At 46.6% G+C, this 27,328-nt stretch overlaps 1 protein-coding gene across 1 annotated transcript; it reads right to left on the bottom strand.

Moving 5' to 3' along the window:
- Positions 1–258: 258 nt before the first annotated feature.
- On the bottom strand, positions 259–26,620 carry jmjd1cb (jumonji domain containing 1Cb). Its single transcript, XM_068754913.1, has 30 exons — positions 26,612–26,620; positions 26,429–26,542; positions 19,395–19,500; positions 19,054–19,178; positions 18,800–18,943; positions 18,282–18,323; positions 16,296–16,560; positions 14,541–15,113; positions 14,046–14,388; positions 12,963–13,845; positions 12,609–12,806; positions 12,049–12,221; positions 11,296–11,458; positions 8,188–10,639; positions 7,820–8,021; positions 6,772–6,986; positions 6,539–6,691; positions 5,697–5,786; positions 5,350–5,474; positions 4,987–5,221; positions 4,663–4,883; positions 4,139–4,483; positions 3,856–4,024; positions 3,694–3,784; positions 3,431–3,561; positions 2,921–3,043; positions 2,269–2,408; positions 2,019–2,195; positions 845–976; positions 259–426 (listed from the first exon to the last, which is right to left on the bottom strand). The coding sequence occupies exons 1-30, from the start codon at positions 26,618–26,620 to the stop codon at positions 337–339; spliced, it is 8,229 nt and encodes a 2,742-aa protein (XP_068611014.1). The 3' UTR covers positions 259–336.
- Positions 26,621–27,328: the final 708 nt, after the last annotated feature.

Here is a 27,328-nt window from a genome sequence, read left to right as displayed (position 1 = left end):
ATCTGTAATCCGAGAAGCTGCTGCGGATTCAATCTCCTGGGTCTGCAAACCATGGCTGCATCGCTATGGAAACGGAGCCTGAACAGAATGGACCTCGAGCCACCCCAGAGAGTTTGGTTGCACCCAGTTTACGGGACTTGCCCCCCCCCCCCCCCCCCCCAGCGCGTCTCCTTGGCGCTGACGGTTCAGGGGAGCTGATGGAGGTGGGTGTGGCTCATGACCCCCCCCCCCCCCAACAAGCTCTGACATCACCACCAGCTACAGCCAAGCGACAGCTGTTTAAGTTGTTGATGGGAGTCGTGTCCGTCTCCTAAAGGTGTGACGACTGAGGGCGTATCATGAGTTCTCATCCTTGTCCTCCACAGGGACGGACGTCTTCAGTGCATTCACCACCTCTTTCACGCAGTGGTACAGGATGTTCTTCACCTGAGGAGAGAGGTTTTATTCCACTAATGCTTTTCAATCGAGTATGTCACACGTTAAGAGGCAGGCTGGAGACTTTGGTGCGAGGACAACCGCAGGTATAACGTGACTGACGACACGCTGCCCCGGAGGAGCAACAGGAAACACCGGATACTGCAGCGCTGGTTTTTAAATCATGCAACACTGTAAAGTTCTGAGTTTTGCATCAGATGCTTGATTTCAAACATTTATCTTCAGACAGGAATCCTCCATTATGGCGCGACGAGCCACCTGGAGCTGCTCGACCCCTTCCCGGAGCTCCACCTCCACGCCGGAACAATCATTTACCCCCCCCCCCCCCCCCTACTAACGAGGATAATGCACTCAAACAACCCCCATTTTCTGCATTAACAGTGTGAATTTGTTCACGGTGGTTCATCACCTGCAGTTTATCCTCGTAGGTGACTTCCTCGCTGCCGGGCCGCAGCTCCTGGGTCAGCTGGAAGGAGTTGGCGATGTGCTCTGGAGACACGAAGTCGTTGATGACCTGCACACAGCTGTGGAGGTTCTGCACCTGAGACACAGGAAGGAAAGGCGATGTGAGCGTACTGGACCGCTCAGAATACAGGAAACCCAGTACAGGAGACCCAGAGCCCGTTTCCCTGTTACAGGAAACACCACTGAGACCCAGAGCCCGTTTCCCTGTTACAGGAAACACCACTGAGACCCAGAGCCCGTTTCCCTGTTTACAGGAAACACCACTGAGACCCAGAGCCCGTTTCCCTGTTTACAGGAAACACCACTGAGACCCAGAGCCCGTTTCCCTGTTTACAGGAAACACCACTGAGACCCAGAGCCCGTTTCCCTGTTTACAGGAAACACCACTGAGACCCAGAGCCCGTTTCCCTGTTTACAGGAAACACCACTGAGACCCAGAGCCCGTTTCCCTGTTTACAGGAAACACCACTGAGACCCAGAGCCCGTTTCCCTGTTTACAGGAAACACCACTGAGACCCAGAGCCCGTTTCCCTGTTTACAGGAAACACCACTGAGACCCAGAGCCCGTTTCCCTGTTTACAGGAAACACCACTGAGACCCAGAGCCCGTTTCCCTGTTTACAGGAAACACCACTGAGACCCAGAGCCCGTTTCCCTGTTTACAGGAAACACCACTGAGACCCAGAGCCCGTTTCCCTGTTACAGGAAACACCACTGAGACCCAGAGCCCGTTTCCCTGTTACAGGAAACACCACTGAGACCCAGAGCCCGTTTCCCTGTTACAGGAAACACCACTGAGACCCAGAGCCCGTTTCCCTGTTTACAGGAAACACCACTGAGACCCAGAGCCCGTTTCCCTGTTTACAGGGAACGCCACTGAGACCCAGAGCCCGTTTCCCTGTTACAGGGAACGCCACTGAGACCCAGAGCCCGTTTCCCTGTTAAAGGAAACACCACTGGCGGTTTCCCTAAAATTAATTGGAAAATTGCAATATATCACTTCCAGTATTGCAGTAGCTAACAATATATTAAATAGTGACTCTGGTATCGTATGAAGTGATTCTCCAGAGGTGCATCCTCGTTGGTGTGTGTGTGTGTGTGTGTGTGTGCCATGTATACCTGGTGCATGGCCCCCGCTGGTACGAGTACAGAGTCCCCCAGGAACTGAACAACAGTCCAGCCCTGAACTCCGTGCTCATCAAGCAGCCGCTGGCGCTGTTTCCTGCTCAGGTACACGCTCTGCTCTTTGACCGGGTCCTGGTCGAGCGACACGTCCAATCGCTGCTCCTGAAGAAGCTGAGGCAGATGGCGGTGAGATTTAGCACACTTCCTGTTTCACCTGCTGCAGCATCTCTATTAGCGTGCTGACCTTCTGCAGGAAATCCTGGATCTCGTCCATGTCTCTGATGTGGTAGATGTGCCACAGCGCCCCGGGGGTCTCGCTGGAATCCTTGAGCCTCCTCCGAACGCCCTCATCCAAATCCTCCTCCTCCAATCGCTTCAGCACTCCTGAACACACACACATAAACACTCACTCATATTCCTCAGGATAATAATAAGCATTCCATTTAGAACGATATGAAATATTTAGGCATCCGGCGGGGAATTAAAGCGTATTCATGTTTCTAATGCGGTTGAAGTTGAACACTGAGATCTATGAGGGCTGCACCCATTTCAAATACTTATTTACTAAAGAAAAGCTGCTTTCTAATGAGCCCCAGTCGTATCGAGGCGCTCCGTACAGAATTCCCTTGAAGCGAGCTGCATGAACTGAGCGGGAAGCCAACCTTCTCCTTGCTCCGACCGTTAACACTTTTCTAAGAGTCTGGATTTGACCATTTAAACTGATTCCAGTTTATTTTATTTGTCTTTTATTCTTATTACACTTTACTTTCATTACTCTAATATATATATATTGTTTTTGCTTATTATTGTAGTTCACTATTTGCTCATACCTACATACTTGTCTCAGGCGACGTTTCGTTCCGGTAAATAAATAAACTGATTCCAGTTAGCCTCACCGGTTTTGGACAGAACTCCGTTGCCTTTGGCAACACCCACGTAGACCAAAACAGAAACCACGTCTGACACTTCAACGTGGAGATTGGCAGTGCCGAAGTCCTGGTCCAGAGATGCAGCTACACCTACGGGGGGGGGGGGGGGCAAACAAGAGATTTAGAAGAACAAGAGCGCTCTGGGCTTCAATCTGCAGCGAACACTGGAAACTGTAGCTGTTTGAGTGTGCCGGCCACTGCTTTGGGCCGTTCAGGACATTCCGCGCACCCTGCATTGACTAATCACGCCTGAAACGTTTCACGTAGCCTTTTATTACTGGCTTGTTTACAATGGAGAAGCTATTTAAAAGCAGATCAACGAAGTAGGCGAGTCGTTTCAAGCCGACTCGCCTACTGGCTTTGCATCAGTCAGGTTTGTGACTGGCGACGGTAACGACTCGCTAGCCACTGATTTAAAATCGGAGGCTGTGAGGTGAGAACTAAAGCATCGCTGTCCGTCGTGTAATTCCTTCCTACCATAGGCGCAGCATAGTCTTGGCCCGAGATCCGGCCTGACAAAGAAAGACGGCAAATGAGAGGCCAGGTTGAGGTTACCCTCTGGATCAGAGTACTCTGGCAGGGGCAGGTTCTTCATCAAGTCGTCATATCTGCAAAAAACATGCATGATCAGGAAAAGAATTTGAATCCTCAAGAGCATTTTTTGCATTTACATATTTTCGGATGTAAATGTTTAGAATCTACAACCTGGAGAAAAGGTGAAAAGGAGACGGTGCGTGTACCTCGAGGGCATGAGGGCCATAAACTCCTCTCCAGACGGCCAGTCTTTCAACCGGTAGACCATGGGCTCCCCATCCTTGGACTTCGGTCGCTCTGAACGGGTAGAGAAGGCTTAGTTCCGTATACGTTTGTCACCGTTTTCTATCAAGGGCAGCTTAACTCACTGGTGATGTCCTCAAATCCGTCCCAGAACTCCTTGATACCAGAGTTGGTCACAACCTGGTCTTTACAGTTGAGCAGATCTCCTTGATGGTCGGCAAATTCTTGGTTGAAGGAATCTGCTTTCCAGAGGCTGGCATTCAGCCGCCTGTGTATTCCTGACACCAAGACAGGCTGAACAAACAGGAAGACATTCATCTAGGGATCCAGTCGTGACACAAATGTTCTGCATTAACAATGATCATGTGACGATGATGAAATCATCAGCACCCCCCCCACCACAGGTACCTTTCCCTGTCTCCAGCACTCTCTGAACGGCTTCCAGTTGTTCTGGTTGCGGTGATCTTTCAGCCACAGTAACTGTTTGTTGTTCAACCAGCAGTGGGAAACGTCCGGATACTGATTAGTTGCCTCTTCGGACACTTTTGCAGCAGCAGCTACCGACTTCCTCCTGTCTGCTTTGACATCCTCAGCCACCGCGGGGGCGGGGCTGTTCTTGCTCGGCGTTAAAGGCTCTTGCTTGATTGCCATCTTGGCGGCGATGTTTTGGCGGCCGGCAGGAATTTTATTCTCAACTACCGAAGCAATGATGTCGTCAAGTATATTGGGCATAGTCCGTCCACCTTTTCCAGCCTTTGGAAACATATGAAGGAAAGGAGGGGGGGGGGGGGACAAGACTTCAATATTTTAAACTTGATTTATTCAACTCTGCATTTCCCAGGGTGGTGACTGTTGTGATTTTCTGTGAGAACCAAAAGTGATTAAAATATGATGACTATCTAGTCGGTACATGTTCCAGTATGTGCGCCTACCTGTGAAGCAGTAGAGTACACTGGTGCAAAGGCGATTCCTGCATCAGTGGAGCCCAGCTTCAGCTTCCCTGCTGTGGTCGTGAGCAGATCCCTGAGTGTGGAGCCTTGCTCTGGATTGTTGCCCCCCAGCAAGGTGGCCTTGCACTGCTGCAGGACCTCCAATCTTTCTCCCTCCTTGTCTTCCTTCAGAGATTTTCCAAGAATCACGGCCTCCTTGTTTTCTGTGGGGAGAAAGAAAAAGGGGGATGAAATATACAAAACGGAATTAAGGAGACAATGTAGAAGCGATAATAGCTGTACATCATACTCAAAATCTCTCATCACCTTTCTTTTCCTCCCTGGATTTCTGGTCTGCCAGGTCAGCCAGGAAGTTTAGAGGCGACTGGGACACTGGCGGGGTGACGGGGGCGCTTCCCGCATCGCTGCCAGGACTGCTTCCTCCGCCCCCCTCGCCATTCGCCTCCGTCTTGCTTCCTGGTTGGTCGGAGCTCTGATGAGAGCCCAGCTCAGCTTTCACCAGAGCCAGCTTGTTACTGTGGTTCAGGACGTTCTGCAGAACCTGCCAGTGAAAGGCATCGGTTTAACGTCGACAATAGTTTACACTTCGCCGTCGCTATCATTTCAACTGCAACTTTATGTAGCCTTATTGTTCGTCTATAGCTCCATAATAACCAACTGTATTCATACCTGAGAGACTCCATTGGTGGCTGGCAGCTTGAGGAGGAGGTTCTGTTTGCTGGTGCAGGGACAGAGGGGCTTGATGTTGTGGTTTTCTCTCAGAGAGTGCATGGAAGACACCAACTCTGTCAGCACTGACACAGCAGGAAGCAGAATCGATCATTTATTAGCACAATAACGGCACAGTAGAGCGCCCTTATTTGTGTAGCACGATTCAAACACTAGGATGTGCTTCACAAGAAACCAGGCCCTGGATAATCGTAAGAAGATGGAAGGATGGATGGATGTACGTGGTGTCAAGAGATAATAGGAAAGCAGGCGGCATACATGGTCCACACTGGGAAAGCTTGCAGTACCTGTGCCAGGTATGATCTGTGTCGGCATCAGGTGCTTGTGATCATGAGGTTGGCCCTTCACACACTTCAGCCATCCATACAGTTCTTTATCTGATCGGGGAAGGACAGACGAGTCATTTAAGTGTGCACACAGGAACACTGTATCATTAATTCATCATTTCATTACAGTTTTTTAAATATAAATAAATCATAGTTGTAGCCACTCTATCAACAAAGTATAAAGATGAAAAAATAATTTAAAAAGTCGCTATCATATTCATTTTCCAGACAGTTTCATGTCAGATCTGCACAGAGCTGTGCTGATTGGAACTTATGTTTATTATAAATGAGTCCCGATCGAATTGTGAAGGAAGAACAATACAGATCAATGTTTCTTTAAGCTAAACTTTCATTGGATGTTGATTAAAAGGCTGACAGAGGACATGAGCATAAACACAAAGCATGTTTAAATGCTCACAATAAAACAGCTAAACCTTCTGCTTTTTGCACGCGTTGTTCTTTTAGCTGGTTTATCCATTACTCATATTACTCATACGTTACTCCTGACATTCTCCACCTGCCTCCAAGTCTTGATTTTATCTCACAATTTAATTTACACTTTATATTAAATGCAATTGAATGTTTTTACTTTCTTTATTCTTTCTTTTAGGGATGCCCGAGTGCGTGTATGCAAGTTGCTGCTGTAACAAAGCAACTTCCTGCAAATCTCATCTTTAGCGATGTTGACATATTAAATGCACTTCAGACGTTTGCTGCCGTCTTAATGTGGGGGCTCCTCCTCGTTCACTCGCTGGGGCGTGAGGCTACGTGGGCGATGCTAGTGCCGGCCCGAGGACACGCACCTTTGGAGCTCCTCCTCTCCTTGGCTCTGTAGCAGTCCAAGCAGACAACAAAGCCACACTTTTGACACACCCAGTGGATGTTGAACAGTGTGGCCTCGCAGGCGTCGCACATCTCCCTGACACCCCTCACGGCTCGCTTCCATGCCAGCTTGGCTGCAACACAAAATTAGGTAAATGTAAAAAACGCGGTACTGTTGAATTTAAATATCAGCACGTTTCAAAGACGTATGTACCATCGTTCTTGACCCAACTGGCTGCAGCATTCTCAGTCACAACCATCTGGCAGAACTTGTCTCCTATGAAGCTGAGGATATACTTGGCTGTTGTTTGGTCAAGGTGGCTCTCCCGCATCACACCGGGGTCCCAAAGGGCCAGCGCTTCGTCATCAAACTGATCCGGAGTGGAGAAGCCATCCATCCGGATGACTCCGTTTTTACTGTAGGAAAGCCTAGACAGGATACAACAGGCTGGTCACCATTCGTCCCGGTGAGGATAAAAGCAGCGCGTAAAGAACAATAAATCCGTTTCATATCTACAGTCACCCAGATGAGAAACACGTTAACGAGGAACACAACTGCAAGTGTCTTCTGCTCACTACACGCCACGTTACATGTTTAAATGACACTTACATCGCAGGAATCCCCTGCAGCGCAGTCAGATTAGATAAAGCAATTGTATTGGACACAATTTAAAACCCAATCCCATTACAATACCCAAGCATACTCAATATTAAAATAGTTTTCTATATTTGCTATCTCTCACTTTATATGAATCACTATTGCCTCCGCTGTCCTTAGAAATGTCCGTCAGCTCAGGTGAACATGAAATCAGTCAACGAGGACAGGGAAATAGGGCGATTTAGAAAGCACGAATTAAAGATGAAAAAAGAAAAAGGGGGGAGGGGGGGGCAGTGTAGGATTGAGAGATTGTAGAGCACAAAATCCTCTTTGGCAGAATCCAGACTCAAATGCGAGTATTAAATGTGCATTTACAGCAAATGTCTGAGAGGAAAACCGACCGAGGCCGAATGGTCTGCACAAACCCGTCATAAATAATCTCCTTCCTTCCTCTCATCTGTCCTCTCTCCGTTTAATTCTGCTGTGACATGCAGTTCACTTTTTAAATTGTACTTAGCCTTTATTTAAGCAGGAAAAATAACTCTCAGAACTCTTTAAAGAGCATTCTGGTTACAACAACTACTATTTAAACAGTAAAACGTAGGATGGACAGAAGGCAGGGCTAGTAATAATAAAAAGTTACAAATGTAAATGTTAAATTTACCGTCTGAAGTAGTAGAAGCGACAGAAGACCGGGGAATGCCCGGGCTCCTCGCCCTTCTTGGTGCGGATCACCCGACACTCCCGACACTTCTGCAGGTTTTGACCTATTTCAGAACACGAGTCATCCTGCAGGAAGGACTCCCCAGTCTGCTTTAGCTTCTTCACCTTCCTCCAGTCCTTCAAAATGGATCGGGGGATACCGTCTGAGGGAAGGGATTACATTACATTACTAGGCCATATTAAATTGACATAGCTCGTAACCAAAATGTTGAAGTTTGCCCGACTAATCCTTTTAGTGTCTGCTACAATAGAGTCTATCTATTGTAGCAGACACTAAAATGATACGATACGATAGACGATACGACTTACTGCTGCTGGTCAGCTTGAGTTTAGTCTTCTCTCTGGCTGATCTGAAGATGCCATTTGGCTTAGCATCGTCTTCCTCCTTGTCGTTGTCTCCTTTCTTCTTGGCCATATCGTTTTGTTTCTTCTTGTAGGTCGGTTTAGGCTGCCGCTTGGCTCTGCCCTCCGTTTTGCTCTCACTGGCGTCAGACTCGTCTCCGCCGCTCTCTGAAGCCGACTCATAAGGCCGTTTGCTCCCTCGCCTCGATGAAGAAGCTGGCTTTCTCTCTTCCACCTCTACTGCTGCTCCTCCCAGCTTCTCCAGCTGTCGCTCTCTCTCAGCTTTGCCCCCATTGTCTTTGTTCAGTTCCACTTCGCTGGAGGTGGAGGCGCTGAGATTGACGGTACAGGGTTTGATCATGTCTGACATGGCTGTGGCATTGTTTGTGCTGGCAGAGGTGCCGGGCGCTTTCTCTGGTTTCGTGCTGGTGGCGCTCTCGGTAGCAGCCGTGTTCCTGTCCTCCTCCGAGTGGCGAGTTAGCCAGGCTTTCTTCAGCTTGTGATAGTTGTTAGGTTGCCTGATGTTTGCTGAGACCAACCCAGAAGTATGGCCGTTGGACAGATGACTGGACTTGTCTGGCGTTGTGCTCCCGTTGGCCAAGCTGCTGCCGCTGCTGTCAACGGAGGAGGATGAGGATTGGCTCGTGGTCGGTGGCGGGGGAGAGTAGTGAGGCATGGTTTTATCAATCGCATCAATAGTTGGAGATGAATTTCTAGCCGTGATGGGCATGGGAACAGAAGAGAAGTTGCTTCTGGACTGGGCTGCAGCTAAGGCGGCTTTGTGCTTCTTCAGATGGACGAAGGAGGAGGAGTAAGGCTGACTGGGGGCGGAGACAGAAGTAAGCGTTGGGGTGAGGCTTGGGCTTGGCTGAGGCATCCCTGCTGGACTGGATGGAGGGCGAGACCTTCCTGGAGATGATGTGGGTGATCCAAGCCCCTCCTGGTGATCTGGTCCTGAGTGGCTGAGCACCCAGCCAGCAGTGCTGCTTCTAAGCACCGAGGTCTCGCCCAGCTCGGGGACGGGTGCACAACTGTCCATCTCTCTGCCAAAGGCTGATGCAGCTGAAACTGCAGTCCTGCACAAAGAGGCGACGGCGCTGCCTCTCGCTGTTGCCTTACTGCCACACACATAATTCGTTTTATACTGAACAGACATTTGATCTAGATTTGAAATGTGTTGAATAATCCTGCCAACTCCAGATTCACTTTCCCCTCGTCGAGGACCTTCACCCTGAAGCTTGGAGGAGTAGAACCTCCCCAGGGGGAACTCCTTATGGATCGCAGCACCGCATTTGTTACCACCAATATCACCGTCGTACTTATTAGACATCACTGGACGCACGATGACTGACGCCATAGCAGCGTGGGGCTTTTCCTTTGACGCTCCATTCTCTCCGGAGAACGAGGCTGCTCTTCCTTTAATCATCTCCCCACCTCTCCACCCGTCTTTAGATGAATTCATGGTGTCCACGCCGACGGCCGAGGCCACAGAGGTGACGACGGCAGCGTTTCCATGACCTTTGATGTCCCTGAGTTCTGGCAGCAGCGTGGGGGGCTTCTGCTGCTCTGCTAATGTTTTGTTTCCAGCTGATACTAAGCTAACTGGCTGGATGGGCGTGAGGGTTGGTGGAGACAGGCGTCCGCCGTAGCTGGCCCTCTCTTTGTCTCGTTCCCGGTCCTCTTTGCGTTCCAGTGCATGCTGAGTGGGTGGGTGGAAGACGGGGGCTCGGTGGAGCGATGGCATTGCCCTGAGATGATTCTGATGATTCTGATGGTGATGGTGAAGGTGGTGGCTCTGGGCGGAGGAGAAAGGTGAAGGTGTAAAGATGGGGGGAGAGTTGGCAGGGCTGCGACACCCTACCCTGTCTATAACCGTGTGGTGCTGATGCTGCTGCTGAATCAGGGTCACCTGCTGGCAGAGCTGCTCTGTGATTTTCCCTGCTAAGCCCTCTCCTCCTTCCGGCTGGTGCTTAATAAGGGGAGGGGGCTTAGAGAGGGAGGCTTTGCAGCTGTAGCTGCCCATGGACAGAGGCCCCTGGTTTGGCACAGTGGCCCCGACACTGGCCACAACCCCTGGAACGCCAGCTGATACTTTCTCATAGTAAGAATTTAGCTCGTTTGAGCGGTACAGTCTTGGCGGCTCATTCACGACGCTGTTAGATAGCGTGGTGAAGTAGTTGCTCTTCTCTGGCTGGATGACATGGAGATGGGCATGGACAGCGTTGGGACTCAGGGAGGCGATATTTGGTATCCGGGCAGGGAAGGCTGAATCTCTACATCTTTCTCTTTCCCGGTCCATCCCGGGGTCGCCGGTGCGCTGGATCTTCGCAGTGAAGGGCGCGACCTCAATGCTCTCTTTCAGGATTTGCCGATTCTCCTCTTTGTATTTACTGGCTCGGCCTGCTGCCTGGATGGCATCCTGGAACAAAAAGTTGTTATACTTAACTTGATTTTTAGTTTTCAGAGAGATTAAGAGCAGAATTCCGAATTATAAATAAATACTTTTTATTTCAACGTAGACCAACATATGTGTCTAATAACGTAATGATGGACATGAGAACGATAGTGGCACCAGTCCTATTATCCAGTTAGAATCACAAATAAACTAAAGCACACATTTGAAGTGATGCTACTACATTTGAATTCATTTACCTGCTGCTTTCATGTTGAGAGAAAGAAAACATCTTTTCACATAGTGGAACACGATAATACTGAATACTGCAACTAGCGAAAACCATAGTCCATCCGTCCCAGACTTAAGATGCTCAGGGCGAATCTCATCCACCCCCGGTGCCCTGCCACCGAGACGCTTGACAACCACCTCAGTGACCTCGGGTGATGGACGAGTCCACCTCTGCTTCCTCCATGGACGACATGGTGACGGGATTGATATCTCCAGGCAGGGACAGCAGCTCGCCGCCTTCACCGTAAACAAGGTTGGCGGCGCACCGCTTTCCCCTCCGGAGGCACCGGACGCTTTGCCAGAATTTCCTCGAGGCCGACCGAGACCCAGACAGAGACACTAACAACAATAGCAATAATGCTAATAGCAATGGTAGCAGTAGAGGGGTGTACCTGTGGACTTGTCAGGCGAGCCTTGCTGTGGGGGTCTACGTAGAGGCGGTGTAGGCTGGCATCTTTCCCTGTGGGTGTTCGACTCCTATCTGCCTGATCCTGCTTCAGCTGAGCCAATGTCAATGTCCTTATTGGCTCCGCAAAGCCTTTCTTATCCAAATCTCTGCACAGAGACAAGTCCGACATTTAGCAAATCAGCTCTCCCACGGTCATCTTCTATTACAACCATCTGACATCGCTGCTAAATCAAGATGTCTTTTTGCTCTTCAAGTGGTTGGCTGACGGTTTTATTGCCTGAAAAGCATTTGGTGCTATAAATGTCAGAAATGACCTCAGGTTTTTGAAACATCCCATAATCATCATATAATTAATTACATAATCAACTGCAATAATCTAAAACTTATGAACTGTCAATAAATGAATCGCTGAAAGAAAGTCGGTTATTAGATTGGATGAAAGTCAGTCAAAATAAGGTCAGATAAAATAAAAAAGTAGGCCATATTATTACTGACTGTGAAGCAGACTCAATAAGCATGACCGATGAGAGGACTCGGAGCTGCTTCCACTGTAATCCTGTGCATTCCGCTAATAGTTAAGACTGCGTAATTAACCAACATTGTGAATCTCTAGTGGACAAAACCATTAAAAAATGTTTTAAAAAGAAAAGTAATCAAAGTTTTAAGTAGTAGATTACTCATTCTTGGTCAGAGTCCATCTGAAGAAGAATGAAATATTTCTGATCTTTATACTCACTCTTTACGAATGTCCATGCTGGCTTTTGAAAGGGAAGAGCTTGCGTGTGCGTTGACCTTAACAGGGGGGCGGTGGGGGTCGGCACTGGCAGGCCGCACAGGATCATGGCTCAGCAAGCCCAGACTGTCACCAGTGCTACCAGCGGTCTGGTGCAGCCACGGACTGGCTGTGTTCTGCAACGTTCAGCATCAATACATATCAAACCACATACGAAATCAATAGACGCATAGAATAGAAAACAAGAGTTGTGCAGCAGGCCTCCAGCGGCATTTACATCCATGCCTTTCCACACTATTATCCTACAGACTCGTAAAATACTGTAAGAAGCAAGTAATAAGATAATAAATGGAGTTCTGAGTAAAATAAAAGTTAACTATATCGACAATTTTCAGCAAACAACATGCCGTATTCGACTAGTCGCTATATTTTTATATCTACCCTCCCTCTCCTTGTTGCCAGAAAACTAAGAGCCTATCAATTCAATCAGGTAACGAATCACCAAACAAATGAATGTGAATACAGAACTGCAGAAATACTGCCCCCCCCCCGTAAAGGCTTACCCTCCTGAGCGAGGGCTCCGAATTCACACTCACAGGACTTTCAGAATGAACCCACTTAGCCGTGGGAGACATGCTGAGCCCTGGGGGGTATGAGGTTGATGTCCCATTTGGGTACTGCCAGAGGATGGGGTAAAGACCAAGACCTGCTGCCCCACCGTGAGTCTGTGCTAGAAGAGGCGGTGGAGGGGGGCCCTGACCCTGAAAGCAAAGCAGCAGATTCAGTCATTTCTATTTCTGGTAGCAATACAAAGGATGTGTAACTTCAAGCTAGCTATAGCATGTAATACATTAAGAATTTAAGATGTCACCCACACACATCGGTTTAAACAGTGTGAATGTAATTTGGAGTCAGACCTGCAGGAACTGCTGCTGATGCGCAGATGCTGGGTGAGGCAGGGCAAGGTGGCCCAAGCCACCAGGAGCGTCGAGCCGAGGGTGGCCCCCGAGAAGAGACGCTGCGGGAGGAGGCATGGATGGGAGCACCCCAGGTAAGAGGTGAGGGTGAGGTAGGGCTGAGCTGTGGGGAGGGGCTAGGAGGTGGGGCGCCGGGTTGAGGCAGGGGGAATGAGGGGAGGGCGAGTGGAGGGTGTGCAGGTGGGGATGGAGATAGGCTGCCACGTGATTTGAGGCGATGGCGGCAGAAGCAGTGTTTTCTGAATCTGAGCGGACCAGCGCCGGGTCTCTGTAAACAGTGAAGGTCTCGTTCTTGTCGATGATCAGCGGGCTCCTGGTGCTGCTGCTGCAGCTCGTACCGACTCCCCCCGTCTCCGCCCGGTCTGGCACCGGCTTGAAACTAGAGCGCGGAGGTTCTGCCACTTCAGCTTTGGCGATCAAGCGCCCTGTCAGAGGAGGGGAGGCGTCAGAGTACCTTGGTATTTTATGTTTAGAGACCTCTGGGGAGGTGTTGGGTTTGGGTTTGTCCAACTGGCCCGTGTGGGGTTTCGTTTTGACGATGTTAGCTGAGTTTGTGATGGGGTACGGCTGGCATTGAGAGTTATTGGGATACTGAAGTTTCTGTTTGAGGCAGTCGAGCCGGAGTGGGCTGGGGTTCATCTTGTGGGGGGGTGGTTGCTGCTGTGGGTATTTTCTCGTCTCCTCAGGCTGAGACGGGCTCTTTATGCAGGGATGGATAGATGTGTAGTGTTGCTGTTGCTGCACAGGATGATGAAATTGATGAGAAAATACAGTCTTCTCCTTCTCCACCAGGACTGTATTGTCAGCCATTGACGTGACAGGCCTGTAAAAAAAATATATAATATATATAAAATACTCATTTAGTGAATTTACAAATTGAAATTGCTCCCGAATGATCTGGTAGTTTCATTCGGTAGGTTTGTTGTTTGCATAGTCAAAGTAGGGCACAATGAGCGAAAACGGCTGGCACTGAATGAGTTTTAAAGAAATACTCTTGAACATATTAGAAGATTCAGTTCTTACCTGATGACCTCAGAGGGAGCAAACTCTATCTTGTTGCTTAAGCTCCTGGTTGCTGCCATACCACCTCCTAACAGTCCCTGTGCCTGCATGGGGGATTCAATTTCAGTTCTGCGTGATCCTTCTGATGGAGAGGGAGATGGAGGCACAGGAGGTGAGGAGACAGGAGAGGGGTTCAGGGGGAGGTAAGGGGACAGGGACGTGGACTCTGCTTTCTGGGAGGCAAGCAACGCCGACACGGCCTCGGAGCTCTCCTGGTGCACTGTTGCCTGGGCATCATCTGTGATGTCAATCACACCCCCGCCATGGAGGTGGGACATCAACGCTGCTTGGGATTGGCATGTCACTGAAAGAAATACGCGACGGGGTTACTAAAATTAACTGGCAATCATCGTGTGTATTCGAGATTCCTTTATTGTCTTTATGCTAACACAATGAAACTCTGTGGAGGCTCGCAGCTTAAGGTGCATGACTATTCCCATGTGCCGTGGACTGTACCTTTAACAGTGTTCTTGCTGCTCTCCATAATGCTGCCCTGGACGCCGTCAGAGCTCAGAAGCATTTGTTGTCGTGGAGATTGGGTGATCTGCGTTACGGCAACCAACTCCTCCTCCTCCTTCGTTATCATTTTCCCAGTTTCCTTAACCACAACACTCTTGCTATCCACAGCTGCTTGAATCTCCACCCATGGGGACAGACGACCAATGAGACACGAGGAATCGTTCGCCTTGTTGCCCTGTATCAGAGCCTTTTCATCTTCTTCCTTTTTGGAGACATTGCTTGGTTTCAGATCACTGCTACGAGTCTTTAGTTCATTCTCAGAACTAGGCTCTGAGGAGGAGGAGGAGGAAGAAGAGGAGGAGGAAGAGGAGGATGAGGATGATGATGAAGATGATGATGAAGAAGAGGAGCATGAAGAGTGGGCAGTTCTCTTGTGTGGGTTTTCTGAGTCACTGCTCTCTGATAGGTCAGAGGTCATGTCAGTCTTCAGCCTCTTTAGACTCACTTTCTTCTCATCCTCCTCGCCCTTCTTGCGTTTGTTCACCACTTGCTTGGCCTTTGACTTGGTATCTGGGAAAATTAGAAAAGAAAGCGTGAATTGAAAAATGCAATCACAGATTTTATTACCCTTACTTTTACGAGAAAAATGAAACAACCCTAATTTTGAGGTAAATGTTAGTTACAAGAACACAATTGTCGTCATTATTCTGCTTGTTGTACTCGCTACAAGTTACTGTCTGTACTCAGCCAAAGCATATCTCTGAAGTCGAAAAGCAAAGCTCTGAAACAGTACGAGTGTGTAGCTGTAATTTAAGCCATGAAAGAAATGAACCACGAACCACAAACCACAGGAGAACCAGAAAGACAAGAGGACCAGCAGATGCAGAAAAAGTGTGGGGAGGGAGGCGGCGGGACAGAAGGGGACGGTTATTCCCTCCATGAAATGACTGGGTGAATGTCCTTCTGTTTTGTTCCTTCTCTCTGTTTAGCTCAGTTTTCCCAAGAAAATTAGTACCGTAAATACCGGTAGTATTACTGCTGCCTTTCTTTGGATCCATGGCGAAGAGCTCAAAAGAATAAATCCCAAAAAACACGCACACGAAGCATAAAGTCTGCACAGTCTCTCCCCTCTGGCAGGTCGACACAAACTGAACCTACTCGGGTAGACTCCGCCTTCGTTCGCGTGAACTCAGAAAATCTGTTCGACTTGAGGCATTTTAAACTCCATTTTGTTGGGTAAAAAACTGAGTTGTTCGACTACAGTCTCCTCCTACCTGTCCTTGTCTGTCATTGTCTCCCTGTCTTTCTACATCTCTCTCTCTCCGATGGCCGCCCACTCTGAGTCTTGGGTTCTGTTCAAGGTTTCTGCCTAATAAAAGGACAATTTTCCTTGCCTTCGTTTCCAAAGTGCTATCTCTTGTGAGACAAGTTGGGTTCTATCTTTCCCTGCAGGTCTTTTGCTGCTACGCCTGTAAATTGTCTTGCGATACCTTTCTGTTATGATCTGGCGCTATAGAAATAAATATTAATTTAATATGTATTATTATTAGAGCAATAGGTTACGCAGAATTTCCTTCAGGATAAAGTAATAAAGTATCTATCTATAAAAAGTATTTTAAAAAAGGAATCCTCTGTGCATCCTCTGTGTAAAACAGTTACAACCCACCCCTGCACCATCATAGAAAGACAAGCTCAAATCACCAAAAATGACAGGGCAAATGGGTTTGGGTGTTGACTGGCCGTCGTGGTCACCTCTTCCTGTCGTCTCCTCCTTCCTGTCTTTTTCTTCTTCTGGAACACTGCTATCAGATCCCTTCCTTTTGGATGAGCGAGCACTGCGTTGTTCCCCCCGTCCGCTGCCGTTTGGAGAGTTGTGAGATTGACTTGCTGGGTGCTGGCTTTGCTGTGAATGGTTCTGCTGCTGGGAGGTCACCGAACCCTGGGAACCTTTTGGGTTGGGACCTGATAAAGTCATAGTGGGGCGGGGGCTGTTAGCTTGGGCTCGTGTGTAATGACTCTGTAAGAATAGATAAAGTCTTTTGTTAGGTCATGCTTAAAAACACTATTAATCTATACATGTAGCTAATTCAATTCACTCGATCAATGTGACAGGCCTACCATAAAATCTCTTTTTAGGAATATTTCATTGATATTGGAGTTTTATTTGACTTAAATTGCACTCAAAATATATAATACATCACCAGATTCAATACACAGCCATAACCACGAAGAGTAACTGGACTTGTTCAGTTCTAAATGACTGGTAGAGAGTCCCGAAACTTGCACTCCCTGTTGGAGCAGAAAACAAACGAAGGACCGAAACCACCAAGAAAATTAGACTTAGTAGGATTCATTAGCTTTTATAAGGTGAAGGGTCGCTGCCCCCCACTCTCATGTGAGCTGTTATGTTGAGCTGCACCCAGGTATGGCAGGTTGATGGGATTATGGGGACAGAGGTCAATACTGTTGACCGTCTGTTCAGAGATTATTTATCAAGTTTGACAAAAAAAAAGCTTCTTTAGCGCCTCTCTCAAACCATCTGTCTTCCCTGGATAAAACCTGGACATTACTGTCCTCAAAGGAGTGTCCTATGTCCTTCAGGTGGACTGCTGAGTCCTGTCCTGAGGAGTTGTCTCTCCTGTGTTGAGCCATACTCTGGAGGAATTTAGTAGTATTTATGGCTATAGAGCAACTCCACACGAAGCTCAAAACATTGCTCTGGGCTGATTCACTTTTGTCTCGTTGGCTGCAGACTGCAGCACAGTGTGTAGCAGTGGCATGAACACTAGATGGCAGTGCAAACAGGATTGATTTTGGGAAGGGCAAAGTTAGTCTAAGCAATAACTTAGTCTTTTCTCTATGCTCTTTATGGTGACTAGTATAATGAAGCTCTATTCTTTCCCCAAAGATGTTGAGAACAATCAAAGTGAAAATATTGTGTACAAGCCAAAGAAAATGTCAATAGTTATGAAAACACTGAAAACATGGCAAGTGCTTGAAATCAAACTGTTGACCTGTTTTGTAATAAAACAGTTTAATAAGTAGATTACAACAGCATCATTTTTCATTATTCCATTCATCTGTTCAATTACTGAAACAACAGAGATGACATGCAGAAAATATAATTGTTAGCTGATGCTTAAAAATGAGTCTTCCTGTGTTTTTAGGACTAAAAGACGCTATAGTTGATAAAAAGATAATATATTTCTGGATCACTAGCGCTCTAAATTTAGGTTTTCCTTCATGACTGCAATATTACTATAACATGAAAACTTCATGTCAATGACCAATGAGACCAACGTCTGCACCTTTATCACGAACGCCTTTTACAAATCCTCTTCACGGGAGAACTGCTGCGTCATCATTCTGCTTAAAGTTATGAAGCTGAACGGTGAAGTACTTTTTTGTTCCACCTCTGAGACAGCGAGACAGTTAGTGACAGCATACTGTCTGATAAAATAAATTATTGCTAAGCCCCAGGACAGGATGAGGGTGCGACGTTTTCAAGAGGACATCTTAGCGTGACTCTCAGCATGGAGATTTAATAGCAGCAGGTAGCGGTAGCCGGCAGCTAACTCAAATAAAGAGCACAACAATGGTATTGCATTATCAATCGTGTAAAAAGGGCTAATCAAGTAGAGCCGAACAGACTCAACAGTTGGAAATGTTCAGATTCCTATTAGTTATGTTTTCGCTCAAGCATCAATCATGACGATGGCGGAGGGGGGGCGGGGGTACCTGATTGATGCCAGTGGTCCCGCTGGATCTCCCTCCTGCCATCTTTAATGTGTCAACAAGAGGAGAGAAAAAGTATCAAGAGAAAAGTAACTAAATGAAATCGCTATCAGGAAAATGTTGCACAAGGAGAGCTTTTGACTGTGGGCCCAGAAAGACCTGATCGGTCAGCAGACTGGTTCCCCAACGTACCGCAAGCATTTTAACAAAACAAAGTGTCTGACATCATTGTCACATGAAACACACGAGTTTTTAAGGTCGAGTTAAAAACAGAAAGACGAGAGAGCAGGCTTGGCTCACTCAGTTGTGAGAAAGGACTCGGGTGATATTTAGTGACCCCACTTAGAAAAACAAAACGTCCAAGGCAGGATGGATTTTGCCATTTTGGAATGTTTGGGTAAACTTAACCAAGACTATGCTGAGGTCAAACAGCGGCCTTCACAGGACAGTAGAACACACCAAACTGATTACGAGGGTAGACGTATTGATTATAATCTGCACCACTGTGCTGCTGTTCTCACATGAGCAGTGTTGTTGTTCTGACTGGATCGCGACCTTCGTCTTGAAGTTATGCCAATGTTCTCTCCTTTCAGCAGGGAGTGGACTACATCATCCAGAAAGGTCATCTGGATCATAGATGGATCCACATTCTGAGGCTCTAGCACCTGAACACAAAACAGATCGACACATCTGGGACAGGTGTGCGAGCTCGGCAACATTAAAACAGCGGCTGGCATCGCTGTTGCTTTAACAGGACAACATGTCTGGGGTGTACCTGGTCATTCATAACGACCATGTTTCGACTGAAGAGGTCGTGATGCGTGATGATACCAGTGAACCACTGGGTAGCGGAGTCCTGTCTGTACACACGCACACGGTAGCCATTCAGGGAATAGGGACCTGGAAGCAAAGGGAAACCTTTCAGAGCATTGCCTGCCTGCGGGGCAGAGAACGTGCCGACAGGTTCGTGGTATTAGAAGGCACAACAGTTACACGTTGAGAAGACCGAGCACACTGCGTATGCACCATGCAGTCACAATAACATGACAACCGTTTATAATGGTCACGCTTCACACATTGAAACAATGATACAAATAAAAACAACCAATAGATTACCTTGCATAAAGATTTCTTGCACCTTCTGGTCTTTGAGCCAGCCCTTCACCTCCTCGTAGAGCTGATGGTTGTCTCTTAACACTGGATTCTGACTGTCCACCTCATCCTGCAGGTGATGCACAAACAGAGAAAGCTGTCCTTATAAAAGGCAGACAGAGAAATGAGGTCTCGACATTCTCGCCTCTCAAGCAGAAACAATAAAAGTGTACACGGTAGAAATGAGGTCAGCAGTGGCCGAGCGTCTCAGCCGGGTCACCTTCGGTTCTGCTCCTCCGCTCGATTCACACACAATCCGCTATACTATGTTTGTTTGTAAGATAGCTGCATGGAAATTTACATTGTGAAATTGGAATTTCTTTGTTTTTGTTCCAACGTATAATTCTGAATTTGTTTTTAGAATTTAGTAAAATTTAAATTGTATGTTTATCATAGGGTTATATAATTTGATATTGACTGTTGGACATTAGAATATCTATTATTTCACATCATGCGCTATTATTTTGTTGTTACTTCAAACTCTTTACAAAGGTTGGGCCACCAGTTCAGAATCAGAACAGCTTCTAAACATACGATTCCGTCGGGATCATTACGACGTTTTTATTTCAGTTGTCCGGTTTCTGGATACATTTCACTCGCGTTAAGTTTCAGTTCCTGTGGTGGCGGCATCTGAAGTTTGTGCCTTACAGGTCAGAAACGTTTTTCAAACTGGACTCTGCCGTAGAGCACAGCTAACAGCGCTAAAGTGTGGCTTTATTTAGGCCCGAATAATGAGTCAGCTGGGCAAAACATATATTTTACAAGGAAGGATGCACTAAACATGACAAAACACTCATCCACATGTTCAAATCGGTGAGTGTACCGAGGCGTTGAGCCACAGCGCCGGTCTCCTCACCTGTCCCACCCCCCCTCACCTGTCCCACCCCCTCTCAGCAGCAGCATCTGGACGCAATCAGTCAAGTAAATATGAAATAACATTTGTCTTATTCTTTCTTAAAAGCAAGGCAGCAAACAAGTTATACTTTACCAAACTGCTATAAACTGTGTCACACTCGAACACTGACATGTGGCTCAGTTGGTAGAGCGGGTGACCGATAGGTCAGCGGTTTGAATCCCGGCTCTGACTGTCCGCATGTCGAAGTGTCTGTCCTTGGGGAAGACACTGAACCGCAGATTGCTCCCACTGGGCCACTGCAGTATGAATGTGTGGGTGAATGGGTGAATGTTAGGCTTTGTAAAGCGCTTTAGGCACGGCGAAGGTGTAGAAAACGCTTTATAAGTGCAGTCCATTTACCATTTATCACGCTCCTGATTGCCCTCAAGTGTGTGTGTGTGGTTATCTGTCTGTGATGCGCTGGTGACAAGTCCGAGGTGTACCCCGCTTCGACCCGCAAAGCTTATAAAGCGGCTATAGACGAGATAAAACGCACACATCTGTCAACATCTTGTTAAGACTGCTTCAGCTCCAAGTGTGTGAGTGTGCACAGTTCAACTGAGGTTACAATGAGGAGTCTTTAAGGTGAAGCGTCCCGTCTGAAGCAAAACAATGCAGCAAACAATGCTTCTAATCAGAAGGAAACTAAACAGCACACTGCCTGGGCTGAAATTATTCACAGACCATCAAAATTGATGCACAAATGATCATAGCGGGAGGTTTTACCCTCAAGTCAGCCTGTAGTCTAAAACAAAGTAGGGGCTGTTCCAGAATACAACATAAAGGAACCTGTGCTTAATAGAAATCTTTAAAAATCTCAGTGTAATGAAGCCAAAAATCCAAATCTAATATCTGCCTTCAAAGACACCGGGCAGACATGAAACATATCAACTCAGGTGTGGAAGCAGCTGAACGTCTGCAGAAGTCTAACAAAGCGATGAGGTCACCTTCCCCCTCTCCTCCTGCTGCAGCAGTGCTCTACTTCCAGAGCCTTGTTCCACTCTAAATTAAGCCAACACTAAAAATAGCACGGAATGGCATCCGACGGAGGTCAGCAGAAACTTTAGATTCTCACATGTTGTTCTTATACTAGAATAAAACCAAAGCATGCAGTTCATCCAATGATAACTTAATAAAACATTCATTAGTCATCAGTTGAGGAGAATTACTCTGCAACCTTTGGAAAGGGAAGAAAACTGGTGGAAACAGGATAACTATTGTGAAATGCCAAACACAATGACAAGCAGAAAACAAGTCACAACACATCAAACACGAAATGGAAACCACAACCATGAAGGAGAAAGCACAAGTTTAACTTCTCGGTTGATTAACTCCAATAAAAGGTCGGCCCCTCCCATCGACAGAAGCCCTTTTGATGCTGCACAGCAGCCCCATGATGAAGTCCCGGGACATTCATTGTTCGGAACGCTGCGTGTTTGGTTCTCAACAGCATGCTGGGATTCCACAAGCGAGAGCGGCATGACATGCTGATGTGTAACGGCTGTTTTGTGTAAAGAGCGATGTCCAACATAAAAGTGAAGCAGATCTTTGGGAAGAATTATCAACATGACAGAAACACTTATCAGCTGATCTCGCCCGCTAGTTCCCCAATGTTAAGCAGTCCCTGCAGATGTCCTTTGCATTAGCTAACTGCTACTAGCTGCTTTCTGAGGTTTTATACACGCCGCATGGTCCAGTCAGTCAGTTCCTCCAGTGCAGTCACAGAGGTGGAACCAAACGGACTGTATTTACACAGAACATCAGGCCTGAATAAATGCAGGCCTTGTTGTGGAAAGAATGTCATTGAAGCTTCCTGAATTCATTCATCTTCTGAACCGCTTTGTCCGTTCCCGGGCTGCGCCGGAGCCGATCCCAGCAGTCGCGAGAGGCGGGGTACACCCTGGACAAGCCGCCAGTTCATCGCAGGGCCATACATAGACAATCATTCACACACACTCAGACCTACGGACAGTCAATGTCACTAATTTGCATGGTTTGGATGGTGGGAGGAAGCCAGACAACCTGGAGAGAACCCACGCAGACACAGGGGGGGGGGGGGGGGGTGTACCAGGTGTAGCACTAACTCCAGGTGATGATAGAGCAGATAGTCCTGTTGAAATGGGCTCTTCTCCACTGCAGGGCTCCTCCTACTGCACCTGGTGATGGGCTTCACGTCATTCCAGACCTCCCACACCTGGTTCTGTCCATGCTGGTTCTCCAGCTTCCTGCCATAGGCCTCCTTTAGGCAGATTCCCAAGTCCCCATTGTGCCTCTCTCATCTCCTCCAGGTTCCTGCTCAGGACAGCCTTGACCTGCTTGGTCACCCAGGGTTTATTGTTAGAGTTAACACCTGACTGTCCTGACAAGGACCACCGTGTCCACACGGAAGTTCACATAGTGTGTTAAACACTGTTCTGCCCCCCCCTCATGCGAGCCCACTATCACATCCCAATCCGTAGTCTGGAAACAGTCCCTGAGCGATTCCTCTGCTTCCGGGAAACATCAGCCATTTGGGATGCATGTGGGCGACAACACGAACAGATTTCAGTGTTTGTGTTTTCTGCTCTCTGCTTGTTGTTTTTGTTTTGTTGTCATGGTTTTTAGTTGCGTGCCTCTGTAGTTTATGGAGCGAATCAGTGATGATGCCATCATCACGTCACAGAGGAGCTGCTTCAACAGCAGGCTGCTGTCTGCAGAGAGCAGAGCAGAGAGTCTCCCTTCGTACCCAGACATCAGACTCTACACCAGCACAGTGGGGGCTCAAAGAGCAACAGAGATAGAGCTAAGATAGAGATAAGTACACGATGCGAGACTGCAACCTATGTTTGAGTCACCGTGTTTAACGTTCACTTTTTTGTCCTCCACAGGTTTCTGTTTCTTTACTTTTTAATAACTCTTTGCTCTTTTTAACCTGCTCATATTGTGCTATTTCTGTCACCGTCTTCCAACCTAATGTGCCTGCCAGAGTGACTGACTCTCCACATTTCAGTCTCCCTCTAGTATTTCTTGCATACGCTACACACAAAGACTGAGTTACCAAGGCAACACAGTTACCATGACCACCCATTGCCTTATTTTAATTAGCCGAGAGAAGACATAGTGTATGAGGAATCATGTGACCAGTGGCAACAGGTAAGCAAAAGGATGTGCAAAGCTGCCACTGATTACTAAACCCTTTATATTTATCACATTATTCTAAATGTAAGTGTGACGGCACATTCCTGCGATACTGATTCCATTGCAAAAATATATGTAATGATGATGTGTTTGAATGTCAGGGTCATCCAGGACATCGAAAGTAAAAAAAAAAAACATTCTCTTTTCAAAAGCTGAGCATAAAGGCAGAGCCTTTTAGGTAGTAAACAAGATTTATTCTGTGCTTTACAAAGTAAATAAAAACACTCTATATCTCCTAATTAAAATATATAATGTGAATCAGATTTGTGATTGTCTTCACGCTTTTCCTCTGACTATACAATGCATGGCTAGTTGTTCAAAGCCAACTGCAAAAACAACAGAAGGGGTGCGGCGGACAAGCCAAAGTGTTTCACAAGAACATCTTGTGTAACAGTTAATCAGAAGCAAAACAATTATTACACACGTTTGTCTTTATGTGGGAACGTAGACTGGTTAGATAAAGAAACAAATAGCCTGCCTTCCAGGTATGCATGCTGATCCCTGGAGATGTTAATGATGAACACACACACACACACACAGATCTCCGTCTCTCTATGGTATCTGTGGATTCCATTTTCCATTTTCAGCCACATGTCACCCCCTTCATCACAAGATTTGGGTATCCCATCTCAGAAAGTAAAAATTTCAAGAGCGAGAGGGTAAGAGTGAGTGGAAAAAGCAGAATGTTTGGGGGGGGGGGGGGGCTATACCCATGAAATAGTGCTATTATCCTCAATGTATTACAGACAGTGGAGTCAAATCCACTCTTGATGGGTGAGCATTATCCTGTGGATCAAACTGTTTTACAATTGTGTTGTGTGAATTTTTCCATTATTGAGCTGGATCAACATCAATATCAATATTTAAACTCGTACTGTCACAACCTTTCTGGTCAACTGTAGACGAGTGACTGCGTTCCATTTGTGTTGCTACAGTGTGAATGATCTCCGTTCAATGAATTACGTTCTTGAATTAATAGAACAGCCACAGACCTTTGCGTGCGAGTTGTAGATAGCAAAGGGCCACACCTAAAATCAAACCACAGGCCCCCCCATGCACGGGCTGCCGTCTCCATGAATGGGGCGCACTTACACCACGACTAACAAACAAAACACTGTTCTGTTACTGAGCTCTGTGTGGAGTTTGACCAAGTTCTCAGTCAGCACCAACCTTCAGTCTCTCAGCCTCAACACACTGCGACTGTCTCGGCTCACACACACACACACACACACACACACACACACACACGCACACACACACACACACACGCACACCCCTTCTTAAATCACCCAGGACTGCACAGAGCAGCTCATTCTTTTGCAGACCTTTGAATCCCACAGAAGGGTAAAAACAGCACAACTTTCACTCTCACACATTCAGCGCATTGACGCTGGGGCCACGCCCCTCTCTGTTTTTCCAGTTGGACAGGAAGACCGCGGGAAGGAAGAGGAGGGAGGGAGAGAGCTACAATCTGTTTGGCATCAAATGTACAAACGTACAATGAAGTCCCTGTTTAGTGGGCCAGCCTCCTTCTCCCTCTTTCTCCGTCTCTCAGTAATATTAGTAATATTATGTTCACCAGGACAGTAGGAATACAACAAAAACAGGATTTTGGGGTCAGCGATTAAGGGTTGAAGCTCCACACCATTAATGTAAGTGTGTGTGTGCGTATTCTTTGCTTCAAATGCTAGCGGTCACTGCTGACGTGGGGGAGTGTGTGTAACGTGGGCGAGCAGTGTCCCAACACAGTAAATGGTTAGTGCGTTACTTATTTTGAAACGTTTGCCAACTATAAATCACTTGCTTATAATTGAATAAAAAACACTGCAGGCTTATACATCAAAATGTGTCTTATCTTTATATCGGGTGTTTCAAACATTTTCTATGCAACCCTAGAAAACCTTAAATATGTTCTCGCACCCCCGGCTAAAGTAATATCTCACGTGAACATCAAGAATGAAATTCACACTAGACTAGCAACAAATTTACTTTAGCTAGTTTTTTTTTTTTTTTTTAAAGGTGTCACTTAATTCTGTCTCGGACTCATGAACATTTTACAACAAGTAACTGCATGACTATATTCGATTGACTGCTGCTAATACACATCTGTGTATCCACCCCTGATGCTGCTGTTTTTGTGATGTGTCTGTACTTATGTTTTTATAACTTAGTCTCTACTGTTACATGTAGCACGACTGATTCTGATTCTGATCATCAAAAACATATACATTTATCTATTATTTTTCTCTAAATCAAATCCAGCTGACCTGTATTTTTCTGTGCGGAGTTATGCTGGGTTCCCTCTGGCATCCCAGCCATCCCTCCACAGCCCCAAAACATGCAATAAAAGTTACCAGTTGACTAACTTGGCTGTAAGTGTAAATTTGAGTGTTGAAGAAATCTATCGTCAGCCTAACAGCATAATTGCCAAAGTATTGGGCAATGCCTATTGATGATGGGCAATTATGCTATGAGCCTACGATTATGCAATTTATTGAATACATGTTTCAATAAATCACAGCTGTAGAGAAGTCCTGCATGGAAAAGTGGGTCAGAACATCAGCTGGAGTCCAAACCGAGTCAAGAACTACAGGAAATGTTTGACCTCTGTCGAACTTTTGCTGTTGACCAAATATTTATTTTCGGCACCATTAATACAAATAAATAGTTTAAAAAAAATCATACATTGTGAATTCCTGGATTCTTTTTTTCACATTCCATCTCTCATTGTTGAAGTGCAACAATGATTAAAATTGCATATGTCCTCTTTTTAAGTGGGATAACTTGCTCGATCTTTGGCTGCCAGATACCTTTTTGCCCCACAATTAGGAACCTGTACAAATGCACACATGCACGCACACACACTTACATTTTCAGGAGCAGAGTATCCCTGTATTTCCTTACTGCTGAAGTGTGTTAGTATTACCTGATATGGTTGGTAGGCTGAATGGTCAGACAGGAAGTCCAGCTGTCGGTCCAACAAGAATTCCACTGCTGTGACTGGAGATAGCAGGCTTTTCCCTACCACTGCTTTAAATGCCTGCACACACAAAACACACAATGTTAAAAGTCAGTAACATTAGTAAGACAGCTCATTTCTACAGGGAACCTGATCCATACTGGAAATCAGATTCAATCTCCCTCTCCAGTATACATGTGCTAAATAACATGCATGTATTGTAGACCTATGACAAAAGATTGTGAATCAAATATCAAACTTCAACACAGAGGAATGATAAATGGTTAACAGTATAAATAAAATGATGATGCAGAAAGAAAGGCGTAAACAGACGGAGCAGTAGAAGTAAAGAAACCTCAAGAGTGATGAATAAATTGATGAGTGGAGGAACTCTGAGGGATCAAAGGAAGAGCGCTTCACTTTGAGGGTTGGGACACACACACACACACACACACACACACACGCACACACACGCACACGCACACACCTATAATAGAACGAGTTCAAAAGACCTCTCGGGAAAGCATCCATAGTCACAGTCATTTGGTTACTCTGCTCAAATCCACTTTATCTCGTAAAACAAAACTCGGGCTTCAGGTGACAAACCGAAGCATTTCGAGCAACAGCAGAGAGTATAAAACTGTAACATTACCGCTCTCCATCTCCAAGCAACGAGCAGTGGCGCTGGCGAAAAATTATTTACATCTGATTCAGGGAGTATGAAAGAGGCAGGAAGCGAGAAAAGAAAAGTTGAGAAGGTGGGCGGGGGGGAAAGAAAAAAGAAAAAGCGCAGAGCAAGAATGTGGTTTCTCCTTGTGGGAAGAAACAGACAAATAGCCAAGAGGGAGAAAAAGCAGAGCGAAGGAC

This window comes from Brachionichthys hirsutus, chromosome 21, assembly GCF_040956055.1.
Source record: "Brachionichthys hirsutus isolate HB-005 chromosome 21, CSIRO-AGI_Bhir_v1, whole genome shotgun sequence".
In the NCBI taxonomy this organism is placed as follows: domain Eukaryota; kingdom Metazoa; phylum Chordata; class Actinopteri; order Lophiiformes; family Brachionichthyidae; genus Brachionichthys; species Brachionichthys hirsutus.
This window is presented reverse-complemented; position numbering and strand designations above follow the sequence as displayed.